This window comes from Megalopta genalis, chromosome 2, assembly GCF_051020955.1.
Source record: "Megalopta genalis isolate 19385.01 chromosome 2, iyMegGena1_principal, whole genome shotgun sequence".
Classification (NCBI taxonomy): domain Eukaryota; kingdom Metazoa; phylum Arthropoda; class Insecta; order Hymenoptera; family Halictidae; genus Megalopta; species Megalopta genalis.
The window spans coordinates 12,930,741-12,947,866 of record NC_135014.1 but is presented as its reverse complement, the minus strand read 5'-3'; the positions used below and the strand labels follow the sequence as shown (position 1 = coordinate 12,947,866).

At 37.5% G+C, this 17,126-nt stretch overlaps 4 protein-coding genes and 1 long non-coding RNA gene across 10 annotated transcripts; 3 read left to right on the top strand and 2 right to left on the bottom strand.

The window, feature by feature from the left end:
- Positions 1 to 50: 50 nt before the first annotated feature.
- LOC117219266 (inhibitor of growth protein 1) lies at positions 51 to 3,078 on the top strand. 2 transcript variants are annotated; one of them, XM_076518525.1, is made up of 3 exons: positions 51 to 333; positions 1,186 to 1,389; positions 1,456 to 3,078. In XM_076518525.1, exons 1-3 carry the CDS (start codon positions 309 to 311, stop codon positions 2,028 to 2,030), a joined length of 804 nt encoding a protein of 267 aa, XP_076374640.1. In that variant the 5' UTR covers positions 51 to 308; the 3' UTR covers positions 2,031 to 3,078. The 2 variants fall into 2 exon arrangements, with proteins under 2 accessions (XP_076374640.1, XP_033324149.1); XM_033468258.2 differs by lacking the exon at positions 51 to 333 and adding an exon at positions 370 to 813.
- Ubc6 (ubiquitin conjugating enzyme 6) lies at positions 2,073 to 7,649 on the bottom strand. Of its 4 annotated transcripts, none has more exons than XM_033468266.2 (5): positions 7,503 to 7,649; positions 6,839 to 6,975; positions 5,828 to 5,908; positions 5,538 to 5,742; positions 2,073 to 3,990 (listed from the first exon to the last, which is right to left on the bottom strand). In XM_033468266.2, the coding sequence occupies exons 2-5, from the start codon at positions 6,880 to 6,882 to the stop codon at positions 3,835 to 3,837; spliced, it is 486 nt and encodes a 161-aa protein (XP_033324157.1). In that variant the 5' UTR covers positions 6,883 to 6,975; positions 7,503 to 7,649; the 3' UTR covers positions 2,073 to 3,834. The 4 variants fall into 4 exon arrangements, with proteins under 4 accessions (XP_033324157.1, XP_033324158.1, XP_033324156.1 ...); XM_033468267.2 differs by lacking the exon at positions 7,503 to 7,649 and having other exon boundaries at positions 2,073 to 3,597; positions 3,829 to 3,990; positions 6,839 to 7,496; XM_033468265.2 differs by lacking the exon at positions 7,503 to 7,649 and having other exon boundaries at positions 6,839 to 7,496.
- Positions 7,650 to 7,867: 218 nt separating this feature from the next.
- trus (programmed cell death 2 like trus) lies at positions 7,868 to 10,312 on the top strand. Of its 2 annotated transcripts, none has more exons than XM_033468256.2 (5): positions 7,868 to 8,311; positions 8,435 to 8,822; positions 8,935 to 9,380; positions 9,468 to 9,923; positions 10,010 to 10,312. In XM_033468256.2, the coding sequence occupies exons 2-5, from the start codon at positions 8,712 to 8,714 to the stop codon at positions 10,272 to 10,274; spliced, it is 1,278 nt and encodes a 425-aa protein (XP_033324147.2). In that variant the 5' UTR covers positions 7,868 to 8,311; positions 8,435 to 8,711; the 3' UTR covers positions 10,275 to 10,312. The 2 variants fall into 2 exon arrangements, with proteins under 2 accessions (XP_033324147.2, XP_033324148.2); XM_033468257.2 differs by having other exon boundaries at positions 7,886 to 8,311; positions 8,935 to 9,368.
- Positions 10,313 to 10,483: 171 nt separating this feature from the next.
- LOC117219263 (complex I assembly factor ACAD9, mitochondrial) lies at positions 10,484 to 12,712 on the bottom strand. Its single transcript, XM_033468255.2, has one exon. It carries the CDS (start codon positions 12,584 to 12,586, stop codon positions 10,706 to 10,708), a length of 1,881 nt encoding a protein of 626 aa, XP_033324146.2. The 5' UTR covers positions 12,587 to 12,712; the 3' UTR covers positions 10,484 to 10,705.
- Positions 12,713 to 13,985: 1,273 nt separating this feature from the next.
- Positions 13,986 to 15,880, top strand: LOC143258786 (uncharacterized). Its single transcript, XR_013032644.1, has 5 exons — positions 13,986 to 14,638; positions 14,707 to 14,843; positions 14,917 to 15,059; positions 15,139 to 15,346; positions 15,428 to 15,880. It is a non-coding gene; the product is annotated as an uncharacterized LOC143258786 (long non-coding RNA).
- Positions 15,881 to 17,126: the final 1,246 nt, after the last annotated feature.

Here is a 17,126-nt window from a genome sequence, read left to right as displayed (position 1 = left end):
ATTTACTGCACAATAAACATTGTAAATATTATTAGTTATTAGTTATTTGTTATACAAATTTACATGTTTATCAACAACGAACCAACAATTATTATTCAGCTTATTTCATTACAATATTTTCTGCTTCGTTATTTGTTTTCGTTTCGTAAAACGTTGAACCATTCGCTATTGCATTTAGAATGATTATTTTCAAATGATTCAAAAATTACTGAGATAATTCAACAATATTTAATCTTACTCTATTGTATGTAGTACAGCTGTTGTATAAATGATTAATTACTAAAAAGGAACTTTATAGATGATGTGCAATGTCTGTGTGGGAATTTTGGCAGGGTAAGGAATCTTTATTATTTACGCAGAATTTGTTATTGTGTTGCGGAAAAGAAATTTGAGAAACTCGAGCTAGGTGTTTGGCCGCCATCTTAGATTCTGATTGACAAATACAGATGGAGATGGAGCGTCTGAAAAGAGTCCACACAACAGTTTACCTACGTTTCCTACCGATTTAATTCATACAGATTGGTGCGGTTGTTAATTAATTAATCATATATTTCCGTATAAATGTTGGAAAAAACGAAAAGTTGGAAAAGTTATCACAGCGTTATCGAAGATTCGATTCACGAATGGACTGTTTTTATGTTTTTTAACTGTCGAGGGAGATCCGTAAACGAGTGAACATGTTAAACCAAGCTGTAGTCGAAGCTTTATATTCCGCGACATACATCGAGAATTATCTGGACTGCGTGGAAAATTTACCGAACGATCTTCAAAGACATGTTTCCCGACTTCGAGAACTCGACGCCACTTGTCAAAGTAATTCAGCTAACAAACTTTTTCAAACGTGCACCGCGGGCGCATATCTGTGTGCATCCGTGTGTGTACGTTTGTCATTTTATATTTGAAATATTTTCGTTTTTATGACTTGAAAATTTGTTCGCAATGAAGCCATACGTGACTTGCAAGCTTTAAAAGTCTGGCATATAGTAGAAATCTTGAAGAAATTAAATAACATCGAAAAAATCGTCATGTATTTATCATATGAATATCTGCATAGAATCAAATCATATTTTCCATTTTTACGCGTTCTATACGTTCTTAATATTAATTTATTTAACTGTTTTCCTACAATAGAATATTTTATGGAATAATCAGATATTACTCTTTCTTCCCTTTCATCGAATGCAGCATATTTACGAGAAGTGGATCAACAACAGGAGGCATTACGAAACGATACCGATATGCAAGTGAGGAGGAGAGCATTGCTAAGAGTGCAGCAAGCACTAATTGCCGCAAAAGAAATAGGAGATGAGAAGCTACAGATTGTACAGCAAGTCCAGGATCTTATAGAAAATAAATCTAGACAATTGGATCTGGATTATCGAAACCTTGGTATAATCATCGAATGCGGTAGATTTTGTCTATCGTGCATGTAAATGTACTTTAAATTATTTACAGATTTTGGAAAAGAACAAGAAAGTAGCGAATCGACGCGTGAAACAAATGCTAATGTTAATTCCAACTCTTCCGGCAATGCCAATAATTCGGAGAGGCAGACTAAGAGAGCCAGGAGGACAAGAACAGAGACATTAGTCGAATCCAATGCAATGGACATGATCGCGATGACCGAAACACGTTCCAATACATTGTCCAATACAAGTAATGGTAGTCAAAAGAAAACAAATACTACCAACACCGGAAAGAAAAAGAAAAGAAAGTCTAAACAGGGCAATCAGCAGAATCAACATCGGGAAGATACTCCCCCACCTCCGGAAGATGAGCTTGCGATAGACCCGGATGAACCAACGTATTGCCTTTGCGATCAAATATCGTATGGAGAGATGATATTGTGCGATAATGATCTATGTCCTATCGAGTGGTTCCATTTCTCGTGCGTCTCGTTGAGTACTAAGCCAAAAGGCAAATGGTTCTGTCCAAAATGTAGAGGCGATCGACCGAACGTTATGAAACCCAAAGCACAATTCTTGAAAGAATTGGAAAGGTATAACAAAGAGAAGGAGGAGAAATCGTAGCAGGAGAAAGCTGGTGAGCAATTTAAACTTTGGAAGACTTAATTGAAAAAACTAAAGAATCCTTTATTCGATACTTCATAATTTTTAATTTTTTAAATTTTTACGGTTCTATCGAATACATTATTTGACTCCTGGCAAACAAAGAAATGATAATAGTCACGTGATACGCTGGCTAAACTTGTTTGGTTTCTTAAGTGTTTGAATATACATATAAATATGCGTGTGAACTATCAAATAATTATCTAACAGTAGGAGATAAATTAGATTTGTATAGTATTGGCTATTGTAAATATTGTAACATGAATGTATCGAACGAGAATGAAACCGATATCCTCCGATTGCTGCTGCACATTTTTCGAAATTCATTGAATCATGTTGAAAATTTCAAAGAGTTACTTAGCTTGTACATGTTCCCCGAGCAAATTAGATTTTGCAGTCGACTACAAAATGTACATTCAGTTTTTCAAACGCAATAGCAGTATTAAATAACGCGAGTAATATTTCGTAGCGTAAATTTTCGTAAATAAAATAGTTTAATGTTAATGAGATTTTTTTCAAGATCCGTACAACTGTAATGCATACGATTTTATTACAGAATTATTACTACGTCGGTATATACGTTAAGTAACATTGGTAAAGTTCTATTGTATTATTTGTAAAATGTATAATTGTATAGAAAATATAGTTACAGATTCGCTATAGGTAATTATCATGTATTTAATATAAAACATACGTAATATCTATAAATGAAAACGATTGAATCTCTGTGCAACACTCGAATATCTAATTCCACTTTATGTACCTTCTCTCTTTTAATCGTCGAAAGATCTACTTTGTAAATAGATATGCTGTATTTTTAGAATACAATCCCCGATTAGTGCATAATGTACAATATGTTTGAACAGCTATTTTTTTTCATAAACGAGTATAAACTTGGACTGTATATAAACCAGAATTGTTTCCCAAAAACAATGTGAGTTTTGCACAGTTGTAAGAACATTTTTTTATGAGACATGTTTGTAAGAAATAAATTTAATGTTTTCATTAACGTTATTGCTTTCTAACACTACGTTCATTCTCGATTCTCTTTCATGTTCCCTTACTCTATGTGTTCCACAAATTAGGAAATGACAAATATTCAGTAATTATTCCTCTGACAAAGTTTATTATCATTATTTACCGTACTATATTATTTATACACTGACATTTTTACTTTCTGTGCACAAAAAAAAAAAGAAAAACGAACTATGTACTTTACAATAGATTACCATTTAGAACATATAAGTAAAAACTATTAATATTTCAGTGTTTGATCTGTTTTAAACTTATCATTTAAAGGCCTTTGTATAATTAAATGTAGCTGTTATAACATAACTTAATGTTATGACGCGTTACGTATACGCAGGTTTTTTTCATTTTTTCTTTTTCAATCTCGCTTCATAAGGATTCCTAAAGTCTAATTATAATGAGCAAAACCATACATCGTTTTATTTATACTTATAGGTAAAGATCACATAAGTTCACAGTGCGATTCCACATCACTCCAATGCTCTACATTCTTATGTATCTGAAACATAGTCAAAAATTAAGTAAATGCTTCCATCTTTTTGTAATAAAAAAAATCCAAAGAGCTTTTGTATTTAAAAAAAATAAAGGGAAGATATCTGTAGAACAATGGAGTATATCAATGTATAGATTTAGCAATGCAGGAAAAGGTGTTTCGAACCACAGACTCGTGGAAATAATATAAAAAAAGTGTATCAAATACATTTTTCATGAAATCCAAAATGAACCATACTTAATGTCAGCGGGGATCTTCTGTGTGACTTTCTTGGAAATTCAACCAAGACTGTTCAACAACAGTTGCTACTCTCTTCTCATATTCCCGTTTATTTTCTTGATATAATTGTGCTGCCAAAGAATTGGCTGGTGAATTTGGATTTGGTTCATCCAAAAGAGACTGCAACAAATATTTTATAGAACTTGAATAGTTACAACGTATAAATGATACCCTATTATATAACAATTGATTTAATTGAAACGACGAAACAGCAATACAAGGTTAAAGAAAACTATTAGACTATAAAGTAGAATTATGCATTTATTAAGTGTGTGTGTGTGTGTGTGTATGTGTACACGTGTATACGCATACATATACATGTAGACACAGGCACACATATGCATACGTATGTATATATATATATATATATATATATTTACACATACATACATACACATATACACACACTAAAATTTAATGGAAAATACAAATTCTGTGCTCATGTGAAAGACCATGCTTTATATAGCACAGGAGAAAAAGCGTCAAGTATTATCATCTAATGTTTAATAGTACTAATTTCGTGTTATCAAATATCGAAATAAATAAATACACAATTTTATAATAATTTATTATTCAACATTGTAAAAATTCGGTCTAATGTTGCACATCGTGGTAGTTCAATAGAGCTTTAGGAAGAAACATGCTAAATATTTTAGCGTTAGCTCCTTGATAAGGCTGCACGTTCTCCACTGTATCTGATGGCTGTAGGTGGCTGATCGATGCTGCAACAGCATCGTGAAAACGCCTGCGACTAATCCATAAAACTCTGCTCCACGCAAGCCTTCACTCGCTTCTCGTACTCGCGTCGGTTCTCTTTGTACAGTTGCGCTGCCATTGAGTTGGCAGGTGAATTCGGGTTCGGGTCACTTAACAGCGACTGCAACCACATAAGTCGTACTCATTATACAACATTCTCAATATTCTTTAATCTTTTTTTTTATTATCTTTCTTCGTTTTGTTCTTATAATGATGCATGGCCATAATTTGGAAGTAGATGACATTCTTTTTAGTCGGTATCGGTGATTAGAAATACAGTTATGGTCAGTTAAACAGATTGCAAGTACAATTTTTACCGTCAATATTCTATATATATATATATACATATATACATGTATACATGTATACGTATATGCGAAGAATTTTTGGATTCAATGAATCAGACTTTGCTGAATTGCAACCGCTGTTAAGACGAAAATGTACGAATCTCTATGATTTTTATGAGAAATGCGATAAAAATAGATACATAATTGTACATTTTTACAAATACATGATTAACATTTATCTCGCATGAAATGAAAAGATAATTAAGCACACACTATTTTAATAACATACACAGTTCATATTTTTCTTTCTTTACATTTAGTAACTGCCATGCAAATCATATCTGCAGCTTCTTAACAGAAACTTAACACAAAGTATTGTGAAACTAAATAGTAAAACAACATAAAGAAAAGAGAAAGAACTTTAATTATGTATTACGAGCGACTCTTTTATCGTTGTATACTTACTGCATCAAGCTGAATAATTATTGGCTTGTATCAAACTTAATGTACAAACGCATGCAATGACAAGAGATCAATGATTCGGGAATACAAAGTCTACAAAGTACCTGGATCCGATGGTGTTCGAACTATTAAATAAAATAATATATTTTGCATTTACAATACCTGTATGGATGTTAATATAGCTGAAACATCGTAGGTAGGGCTCCAACGGTTCTGTAATATGTCAAGACAAATGCCTCCATCGGCATATACGTTTGGATGGAACATCTTACTAACAAATCTGACCGTAGGTGGTTTATTTGGATATTCTTCTGTAAATTCTATTATAAGTTTGAAGGTACCATCTTCGAATGGAGTGTCGTGTGGTCTGAAAGGAAAGTAATTAAATTAAAGATCTAGAAAAGTAGATAAATTTCACCTGCTCGCGTTTATATCGGTTCCTCGAAGCTCACCCAAATATAACTGCATTCCATATCATAATATTATTGTCTGTCGGTGCTCCTGATACTCCGGTGGGTGGGTCTTCTTGTAATCTAGTCGAACCAATACATCGTTATAAATATGTAATCATTTATAAAAAGAAAACATGTAATTAATACTTTTTATCATGGAAACTGATGGGACAGCAATTCTATGAAACTATAAAAATGTTTTGTGCAAAGTATAAATGTATAAGCCTAATGGTTTTCAGTGTCATGTTAATGCCTCTATAGAAAACATTTCTTATTAATCACTCCTGGTAATATGCATAATCTAATGATTTTATTTGGTATTATTTTTCAAGAGAAAATACTTCATTTATATAGCATGGTCAATGAAAATGCTATTAATAGACTTGCATCAAGTAAAATGTTAAGAGGACGGTAGACGAACAACAACTACAGCTTACAGTCGAATCGACTGAAACAAAACTTTCCAAAACAATGGCAAAGTAAGCCGCTTTGATCGAAACGTGTGTTTATTTACGTTAGAAAAAAGGTTACTACGGGTCAGTCCGATATTAATCGGAATCAATTATAGAGAAAATCAAAATATAAACAAAACCATAGTTGCTCCAGAAAGGGAGGGAGGGCGAGAGAGAGAGAGAGAGAGAGAGAGAGAGAGAGAGAATGGGGGAGGGAGAGAGCAACGTGCATCCATCAAAATCTAAACATCGGTGAAATCGTGGGCAAATGTGTTTTCTCGATCAACTATCAAAATCGTTCTAAACGGAGATATACAAATGAAACGCAGTAAACGATCGCGGGTTCCTAATAATAACTTCTTGCGAGACACGGTATGACGTTGATCGAGTTGTGTGTAACCCTTCTAACTCGGTTTCTGTTTCCCGTTGGGCAAACAGAATCGTGCACGGAAAAAAGGTTACGGGATAGGAAAGCAATGGGACAGAAAATTCGATTCGCAATGGCGGTACATGACATCGCGAAAGCGATGACACAGAAATGTTAACATAGCCACGGTACCTCTTAAAATCTCTCATTAGTCTCCTTCTTGCAGGGGTAGACATCCCTCACGAATGGGCTCGTCGCTCTGAAATCGTTCGATTCGGACGAATTCCAGAACGTTTTCGATGACCGTGGGACAGCTTACGCGTTAATTCCTATAGTTGAATAAATATGTAATCACTGGCCCGCGCGGCGGTTGCTCCGACGACCTCGTCGCATACACGAGAACGCCAGTTGTTTCTGTTGCGTACGTCTTTGCCTTTTGTCAGTCCGAAGGCCACCCTATCCGTGCGATACCGTTACAAGCTTGTTCAAAATTAGTTCCACCGAACAGGTTCTCCCGATTGGCACTCGACCGCGTATCGATAGTTCGACACCGATGATTTTCACTCGCCTCTTGCTCGCAAGAAAAAACCCACTAGCATGAGAAAAACCTACGTAACGATCACCCTGAGAAATTCGTTCACCGGACTGCCAAACCACGGACAGCTGGATAGATATACGGAGGGGATAAGGAACGAACTGTTTTGCGCATGACGTCACTAACTAAAATCGGACAATGGTTGGTTGTCGTCCCGTGTTTGTTCTTCCGATTTCGAACGATCGTCAGGAACTTGAGCCGGGTGTGACCAACGAACAGAATAATCGGTATCGGGAGACGAAATTCCACATGTGTACGTACAACCGTAGTCTGTGTCCGTAGATCAGTGATGGCGATGTCTGGGGTGATGCTGATGTCCACGATAGGGGCTCCTCACCACTCCTCACACACCGACTTCCCCTTCCAAACACTCTTTACCCGAAGTGGACAAAAATACGATAGCAAGTTTTTCTCCATAGCGGTAGCATAGTCCGTGGTGAAAATAGCGCGCGCGAAATTACGAAAACGAATGAAACGCGCATTTAACATTTAAAGAATGGAAATAACAGAAAACGAAGAAATAAGAAAGGAAATGATAGAAGGAAGGAAATTATATTAATTCAAGATATACTACGATTTGAATTACGCGCGCAATTCTCGATGACTGTTGCACTCGTTGCGGACGGTGGTGGTCATCGTTCGTTATCAATCGTTATGGTCATGGGGACGGGAACCGGGACACCGTTTGATTCCTTTCACGACTCACACGAGCCATTGTCCAACTCTCTGTCGTTTAAAAAATATATGTATTCGTCGCGATTCGGGACCAATCCAGAAACATTCTATCTCCGCAGCGCAATTTCCATTGCAACAAATCACCAGTTTCCAATTCCTCCTCTACGGAAATTTAAGTTAGGTTACACGTGATATAAATCACTGTTTTGATATATGTAGAAGAAACACTTGTATATTATTCTGATATTTTGTTGTTGTTTTTATGAATTTATCGCGATGACACGAACGCGAAGCGGTCTCGGTGTTTAATTTACATTTCTAGGGATTTTTGTAGTTACTGCTGGTGCTGGATGTTTCTCGAACGTGAAATATGTATGAATGATGCATGTATGCATGTAAGTACAGATTCTAGAAATTACGAGAATTATAAACGCTCGCGCGTAAGCGCGCGCACGCGTTACATTGTACGTAATTATAAAATTGAATTCTAATTGGATATCGTATTCTTTGATTCATAGGATTCAGGATGCTCGTAGAACCGTATAGTTTGCAAGTAGAGCGCGAGAAAAGGCGCACAATTTCTTGTTTCTCTTTACGTAATGTTTGCTTATACGTAAAGTATTGAAAAATCGATAATGGGGCAGGATACTGTGTTAAAAGCGCACGCGTGAACCGATACCGATGCATGTCAGCTGTCCACCACTGAATGCTGAACAAAACGTTGTGACGAGGAATTAAAGTATTCCTTATTTTATCGTGTCTTCCAATGAAGCAGTAGAATTTCATGCGGTTTTAATGGCTTGTGATAACCGGACGAAAGTGTACCTGGGATACGAAGATGAATACGTTACCGATAAACACCGGGCGAGCATTAATTTTATGACAAACAAGATCGGCGGGTTTCCAGTAAGTTGTTGTTCGGTCAAAGTAATTTCTTGCGAACGATTTTTATACTTTTCTATCGCGGCGTCGAACGAACGATTAATTACTGGATTGAATAGATCGCTGCTGTTTGTAGGACTGTTACGAGAAGAATACGCTATCGTTGCCACAATGCAGACTGTGTGGACTGCATCAACTCCTGGTATTGCAACTCTACGTTCCATTAGATAACTCGAAATATCACAGAATACTTTATATTTTCGCCTGTATAAATCCGAATTGTTGGAATCAAAACGAAAGTTGGACTTGTCTGAGGGTTCAAGTTTTAGCAGATGAATTTCAGACGAATACAATAGATACTAGTAGCGTGACCGTGCCATCCACAACGTCATGGTTGTCGGACGCGGATAATTGGGGTGATAATTTTAATGACAATTCTACCGAACAAAATGGAAATAATTTATTGTCGAACAAAGCAACAGAGTTTAATTTTTCTTTGCAAAGAGAAGTAGAGCAGAACATGAGAGAAGAACTTTCCGCTTTGCATGTAGACGATCCTAATGCGAACAGGTATATTCGTAGGTGGTTATTTGTCACAGTTATTTGTCAATGTAATTATAAATAGATTGGAATTACATTGACCGGTTATTTAAATATAACTGATTTTAGTCCAGCAAGCGTGGAGTCTCCAGTTGGAATAGGAGCCGTGGGTAGATTGGATTCACCTCAAGCATCTGCCGAGATCGACGGCGAAGAAAGCGAAGTCGTTTGCATAGATACCCCAACTCAGCCTCAACGCGACTTGGTCGGTTTGCTGCACGAAGTAACTCCGTTTCCTATACAGCTAGAATCAAACACCGAAACAAAGTTCTCGTTTGTTGAAATATTCCTTTCGGTGGAAGAAGAAGATTATAGCGCGGACGTACCCCAACATGTTCGTGATTTATTATTGAAGTATCAATACAGAAATCCAGATCTATCGACAAAATCTGCAGCGGATTCAATAGAAGGAAAAACAAATGAGACTGACCTAGAAAAGTACGAAAAGGGTATTCCTATGCACGGGGATGAAATGTTCCATAATTTTGTCTCTCGGATACAAAAAAGTCCTGGGCAGCTCCTACGGTAAAAGATTTGTTTCAAATTAATTTTACGCTATTTTATATCAGCCGTGTTACGATGTCTAATCATTTTACTGTATTATCCGCCAGATATTCACGAGATAATTCCGCTCCATTGCTACTGTATCCTATCAGCGGATGCGTAGGGAAATGCCGCCATTGCGGTGGTGAAATGATCTTCGAAGTCCAGATTTTATCGACATTAATTTCTAAATTGATATTACAACCGTGTACAGAAAAAAACTTTCAAATCGAATTTGGAACTGTTTTAATGTATACTTGTCTCAGAAGTTGTTGGTCTGCGACGGATTTATACAGGGAAGAGCATGTTATTGTTCAAGCAGAAAGACTATAGCGATAGAACGACAAAATAAATTGATTAGAAGTTGTAAAGTTTTCATTTTTGAAGAATTTTCAAGTTACATTCCTTTGGTAGCAAAATACCGTCCATCTGTTCGCGACTACTTAAAAATTCCTAGTAATGAATGGTGCATAAGAACAAGATTCTACTTTCTGGTATGAAATTTACTGGAAACATAGCGCTAAAAAATTGAGGTAGAACAGTCACAAGAAGAATTGTTGTTTTATTTTCCAATTCATCGTAGCGTGTAAGGATAATTGTACATTACCATTCATACATAAATACAGAAGTCTTAATGGAGAAATATATTTACTCTTATTTTATACTATATCTATATCTATATATAATCTATAGGTACTTTCCGATACAAACACATTTACATGCATTCTTTGATCATGATTATTTATAATATATACCATCATTGTTTAGTATGTCCTAGATAGAGGATGTTCCATGGGATATCTTCGTTTAGTATATAGTAAATCGGCCATACTTTTGTAATACACATCACCGTTTAATACTTCCTGGTCTTGGATTTCTTGCGCGATTTTATCTATTTTGTTCATCGTGATATTTGCTATACACCCTGCCATATCTTTCTCGACAGTTGAATTTTCGAGGCCGATTTTGTACGACCTCGACGAACGTATTAAATTGACGAACGTTGCATACAGTTCCGTAACCATAACGCTTATCCGATGAAGTTCGATATGTTTCTCTGTAAGTTCTGTTCCATACATAAGCAACAGATTTTCTATATTCGACTGCGCTACCTCTATAGAGTCTTGTAGATATTTAGCACCGTATTGCAACGATGGGTGAAAATATTGGCCTATCTGTTGTTTCCTGCTAAACAAAGTCATATACTTTTTCATGTTTACATAGATGGGATTATATGCCGCGTTTCTGCCTTTGGTTATATCGACGCTCATAACTATTCCTGAATATTGTAAAACAGACGATCCTATGTAAATATCTGCATCCACATGATTTAGATCGAGCGTGGTTAAAGCCAAGGCATTATGATACGCATCTATGTAAGCATTGTTCTTCATGTAAGCCTGTGCACCTAATAGTCGTAAAGCCGATTGCACAGAATCCAAACATTTATTAGCACAATAAGTTTCTGTCACAACTTCTTCGAGTTCAACATTTTGATCCTCGTAATAATCTGCCAATCGACTGGTTTGGTAGGCCATGCTCTCCATAGTGTATAACGAGAAGACTGCTTCACCCAAGATCTTTTGTACAGAATGAAACGTATAAAAATCCCTGTCTAATTGTTTCATTTCCAAAACATCCGATGCTAAACGATTGATCAAATTTCTTAAAATGGCAATCGATTGACCAGCTATATTCTGCTTTCCAGGCTTCAGCAGATCCATCATAATATCGAATGCCTTTGTTGACATTGGTTCGCCTATAATATTTGTTTTGGGTACCAAAGTGTTTTCAAACTTGACAGAACACACAGGTATGTCATGGTATCCAATCATTTCATAAGCTTCGTTACAACTTATCCCTCCATAATCGCGTTCGACCAAATAGAGAGATATATCGTTTGGATTTATAGTATGTTTTCTTTGATTTAACACAAAAACTAGAAATAAATTAGCCTCGATTCCATTGAAAACAAATACTTTTTCTCCATTTAATACTACCGAATTTGCATCGTGTTGTCTACAAATGGTCTGTATACCGTTAATATTAGTTCCATTGTCATTTTCTTTTAAACATATCGTGGGAGTAATTTCACCACTCATAATCTTTGGTAGATACTTTTGCTTTTGACTTTCAGATCCATATTTTGAAATTAATTTAACAGGTAACATTAGATTCTTTACTAAATACGTACCCAACCAGGGTAACAAGCCTACCGTTTCCATAAGTTTCAATGACTCTGTATTTAATAAATTTAAACCGTGATAGTCTTCGCTAACGTATGATCGAAATACACCGAGATCTCTGAGAGACGATAATATTTCGCTCTTTTCGAGCTTCTTGTCGGAATTGTTACAGCTGAGAATATAATTGTCGATCGGCCTTAACCAATCCTTGAAATATTTGAATCTTTCGATAGTCTGCGGTTCCAGCATATCTATAACTTCTGTATTTACTTTTCCCATTAGAAGATTCTTTAACACAGGATCTGTTGCTGGTTGCTTTTCTCTTTGTTGTGGAAAATAGTAGAAATTCATAAACTGCGGTGTTTCCGATTGCGCAGCAGTTTCTACATTTCTTGTTACAACACCGCATAACTTTGTACCGAAAAATTTCTTAATTTTGAACGACTGCCGAGTGAACATTTTTAATTACGTGGATATATTGCGTGTAAAACGTTTGGAAAAATCACATCGCTCCCATCGATCGATGAAGTAGAGTGACAACTGTACTTGCATACTCGAAGGCGGAAATTTACATCGAATGGCCATCTAGTGGGGGAATAAATTTTATGCGATAGTAAGTGACGCAAGTCTTGTAATGATAAATGATTAGAGTTATATAGAGTAGAATTTAACATAAAATATTAGTAAATTTCTACGGAAAAATATGAAGAGAGACACGCATGTAATGTAATGTAACCGTTCACTGGGGATTTTAAGGGGCTAGATTCCCTAGCGAGCAGATAAGGGTAGAAGAAGATGGACAGTTACCGAGAAAACTAGACGAAAACGTGGGTTTACGGGATGACACTTGACATAACCACGAATCGGTACCGTTTTCGCGATGATGTTTATTGGTATTATTTGAAAGCGAATGTCGAATCATTACCAAAAATCATCCAATGGCAAGATAAAGAAAAAAAACATTCAAAGCATAAATATAAAGAAAATTTTAGTGAAAATTTCATTGCAATATGTATCTCGATTGCGGTTGAAAGTCGAGCGTACATGGAACATTTCCTTTGATTTAGTTTAAATTGATGAGGTTTTCTAGGCAGATTGCTTTTAATTAAAAATTTGTTTAAAGAAATTGTAAGAGGATATAATTAATGTATTTGATATGATACACACATTTGATTATTATATAGTTTAATAGCTAATTAGTATTATCATTAATACCTCCTTCCTCCCGTCATCCCAAGCCGTGCAATGACAAGATTTTAGGGGGTGGGGGGTGTTGGGATGGGGGGGGGGGGTGTAACAAGGCGAGGGGTGGGGGGGTCGCCGCGCATGCGGCGTTGTGGGGGGGGTTTCGCGCGAAAAACGCGCGATGGGGGGGCGCCGCGAGGGGCATGGGGGGGCGCGCCGCGCAAAGGCGAGGGGAATGGGGGGGCGCGCCGCGCGAAAGGCGAGGGGAATGGGGGGCGCGCCGCGCGAATGGCGAGGGGGGAGGGGGGGCGCGCCGCGCGAGGCTCGTGCGGTGGAGAGAAACGCGCGAGGGTCGTGGGGTGGGGAGAAACGCGCGCAAAATGCACTCCTTGATTCTTCTATATCACAGTTCGTTATTCTTTTGTTTATATTCATGGGTCTTATTTCTATGTAAATTTATTGAAAATATTCTCAATTGTTATAACATTGATTTACTATTTCTTCTTACCTATATCACTATCCGGTGTGAATATGAAATTATCCATTGTTGGAGGAAAATAAAATAAGTAACCTAAAATAGTAACAATTGTGAAGCCACCGGTGGCCACTAACCGGCCACCTGTCTATGGAAATTGGACTTGTACCACTTTCATAATCAATGGTTACGCAATTTCTTTTACCGGCCTCATGTTCCTTGTGTCAAGTTCATAATTCTCTACATTCGTTTGAAATAACCGTTATCGATGCGAAACGTTGAACGTTAAACGTATCGGGGGATTCGAGTATGCGAGTTTGCAAAATGAATTCGAGGTGTCGATCTGTACAGGAGAACTATATTTACTCGACAGACGGTGTTTGCCCCATCTAGCGGGAAAACGCTGAAACCGGTAGCCAAAATTTATCGCCGATAATTTGGCTAACAGTTTGAGCCTTTTGTCACTGCATCGATTGGCGCTGTACGGATATCGGAACGGAGCTTCATCTTTTCTTCGACAGAGGCGCTACATGCAGCGTGTACTGCAGGATAACCAAAAAACAATAATTATGGCGATTCATTAATAATAACGATATAATATAGCATAGACGTTAAAAAAAGCAGGTAAAGAGGACGTAATTCTAAACAGTTATCCTATTTACAGGTATACTTGTTATATTAGGTCGAACAGACAGTACAGAAGAACTTCTGACTATCGATACATAAATATTATTGTTTAATTTTTGTACCGAAATCTATGATGAGAGACGTAATAAAACTATGAATTTGAAGTAAACCATTAAGATATAAGAATATAAATTTATTAAGAAGGGTCGCTGGAGTGCTGGACGGTGGGTAAAGTATCGTTAAGCAGAAAACAGTAAAGTAAATTGGTTGATTTCTAGAATGCTAATTTCAGGTTCTAGCCTCTATAATTACAAGACTTGCCATAGCGGAGACTTTTTTTGTAAAGATTACGGAATTTTCGCGTTGGACGAACCAAGAAGAAGTTTAGATGAATAAAAATGCAGACAGTTTAGGAAATGCATTAGCTAGGTATGTTGCAATGATTAATATTAAGATGAGTTTAATCGAATAGATGAATGGTGAAGGTTGTTTTGTATTACAGATTGGTGAAATTGCGATCAGAATGTGAGATGATTTTTTTTTGGAACTGGTGAGAATTAGTGATGAGAAAAGGTTTCTGTTAAAATTGGCTGAATGAAGTGAAAATGAAGATAGTTTTGATGAACTATTCCTAAAGAAGAATAAGTATGCGTATGATAAATGTTTGTGAATATAAATGTGATTTGAAAGGTATGGTATGATTATAGTTTTCTGAATTCCGCAGTGGACTCTCGACAATTGGACGGTGTTTCGTGGATGTTGGGAAGCGAATGATGCGAAGGAAGATTTATGGTTGAAAGTTGAAAGATGGGAAGAAAGTAGGGAAGACTTTGCATAAATAAGAAAAAGAAAAAGAAAAAGAAAAAGAAAAAGAAAAAGAAAAAGATGTATTGGGGAGACTGGTAGGGAAGAAGACACTGGAGCTAGTTTCTGTAAGAATAAATATGGAGCGTTTCTTTTGAAAGTGGTGCAAGTCCAGTTTGTTTGGTTTGGATAAAATTGAATGTTGGCAGATGTTGTTCCATCGGGAAGGAAGAAACACGTGGAGTTTTTGCGAGCAGTTATGACACGGACGTGACCAGTGTTGGCGTCCAGATTGTCTGGACGACGTCCCCAATAGTCGGACATATGATATGTCGAAGAATCCAAGAATCCAAGAACTGCTTCTATGGTGGTAAAAAGTGTTTGAAAAATGGTGTAAATTATTTAGTTGATTAAAATGTATGATTTGTTTAATAAATAAATGTATTTTTTTTGGAAGAAAGACAAGGAAAGATTTAGATTACTTTTCGGTTGACTTAATAAATTTGTATTGCTAGGTTATAATGGGTTACTTTGAATTGAAAATTCCTAGTTTGACTACATCTCCGATTCTAGATACGTGTTTGTATAAATTGTAAGAGGATATAATTGATGTATTTGATATGATGCACACACATTTGATTATTATATAGTTTAATAGCTAATTAGTATTATCATTAATACCTCCTCCCAAATGTCATCTCAAGCCGCGCAATGACAAGATTTAAGGGGGGGGGGGGGGGTGTCACAAGGCGCGGGGGAGGGGGGGGGGTTGCCGAGCGAGGGGGAGGGGGGGGGGGTCGCCGCGCATGCGGCGTTGTGGGGGGGGTTTCACGCGAAAAACGCGCGCTGGGGGGGCGCCGCAAGGGGCATGGGGGGGCGCGCCGCGCAAAGGCGAGGGGAATGGGGGGCGCGCCGCGCGAAAGGCAAGGGGAATGGGGGGCGCGCCGCGCGAAATGGCGAGGGCGGAGGGGGGGCGCGCCGCGCGAGGCTCGTGGGGTGGAGAGAAACGCGCGAGGGTCGTGGGGTGGGGAGAAACGCGCGCAAAATGCACTCCTTGATTCTTCTATATCACAGTTCGTTATTCTTTTGTTTATATTCATGGGTCTTATTTCTATGTAAATTTATTGAAAATATTCTCAATTGTTATAACATTGATTTACTATTTCTTCTTACCTATATCACTATCCGGTGTGAATATGAAATTATCCATTGTTGGAGGAAAATAAAATAAGTAACCTAAAATAGTAACAATTGTGAAGCCACCGGTGGCCACTAACCCGCCACCTGTCTATGGAAATTGGAATTGTACCACTTTCATAATCAATGGTTATATATGCAATTTCTTTTATCGGCCTTATGTTCCTTGTGTCAAGTTCATAATTCTCTACATTCGTTTGAAATAACCGTTATCGATGCTGTGTTGGGGCGTCACAGCGTCGTCAGTAATAGCGACGAATTATGACGCTATATATGTGGACGGTATAAAATAAAGATTGCCATCCCTCCAACGCACCTCCAATATTCGCCGATTGGCCCTGCCCGATTTTTTTTTTGTGGCAATAGTCAATCAGCGAGTCCGTTCCAAAGCACACGTCCGCATCGCCCCGGCAAAGGCAGGAAAGTTCCTCCAGGCATCACCGTCATAATACAATGTCAGGCTGACCCTTCGGAACTTTTCCTTCTTTATGACTCGTCCCGGCCATCGAGGCCGAGAGAAGCGAAGTCCCAAAAACCTAAGCTCAAAAAATAGCCGGCTAGGCACGTCCGTGTCATAAAGACATTAGTGCTGTGCACTAACAGATGCGAAACGTTGAACGTATCGAGGGTTGCGAGTATGCGAGTTTGCAAAATGAATTCGAGGTGTTGATCTGTACAAGGAGAACTTTATTTACTCGACAGTGTGGCGGT

Excerpts from the sequence above, each read along its gene's own strand:
- Ubc6 (XM_033468266.2), bottom strand. The coding sequence starts at position 6,882 with ATGTCTACCCCTGCAAGAAGGAGACTAATGAGAGATTTTAAGAG. Across the intron at positions 5,909-6,838 it reads CTAATGAGAGATTTTAAGAG|ATTACAAGAAGACCCACCCA; the intron begins GTACCGTGGCTA and ends TGGTTCGACTAG. Across the intron at positions 3,991-5,537 it reads CTATATTAACATCCATACAG|TCTCTTTTGGATGAACCAAA; the intron begins GTATTGTAAATG and ends TATTTGTTGCAG.
- LOC117219263 (XM_033468255.2), bottom strand. The coding sequence starts at position 12,586 with ATGTTCACTCGGCAGTCGTTCAAAATTAAGAAATTTTTCGGTACAAAG.
- trus (XM_033468256.2), top strand. The coding sequence starts at position 8,712 with ATGGCTTGTGATAACCGGACGAAAGTGTACCTGGGATACGAAGATGAA. Across the intron at positions 9,381-9,467 it reads GCGAACAGGTATATTCGTAG|TCCAGCAAGCGTGGAGTCTC; the intron begins GTGGTTATTTGT and ends AACTGATTTTAG. Across the intron at positions 9,924-10,009 it reads AGTCCTGGGCAGCTCCTACG|ATATTCACGAGATAATTCCG; the intron begins GTAAAAGATTTG and ends ATTATCCGCCAG.
- LOC117219266 (XM_033468258.2), top strand. The coding sequence starts at position 678 with ATGTTAAACCAAGCTGTAGTCGAAGCTTTATATTCCGCGACATACATC. Across the intron at positions 814-1,185 it reads ACTCGACGCCACTTGTCAAA|CATATTTACGAGAAGTGGAT; the intron begins GTAATTCAGCTA and ends CATCGAATGCAG. Across the intron at positions 1,390-1,455 it reads TCTGGATTATCGAAACCTTG|ATTTTGGAAAAGAACAAGAA; the intron begins GTATAATCATCG and ends AATTATTTACAG.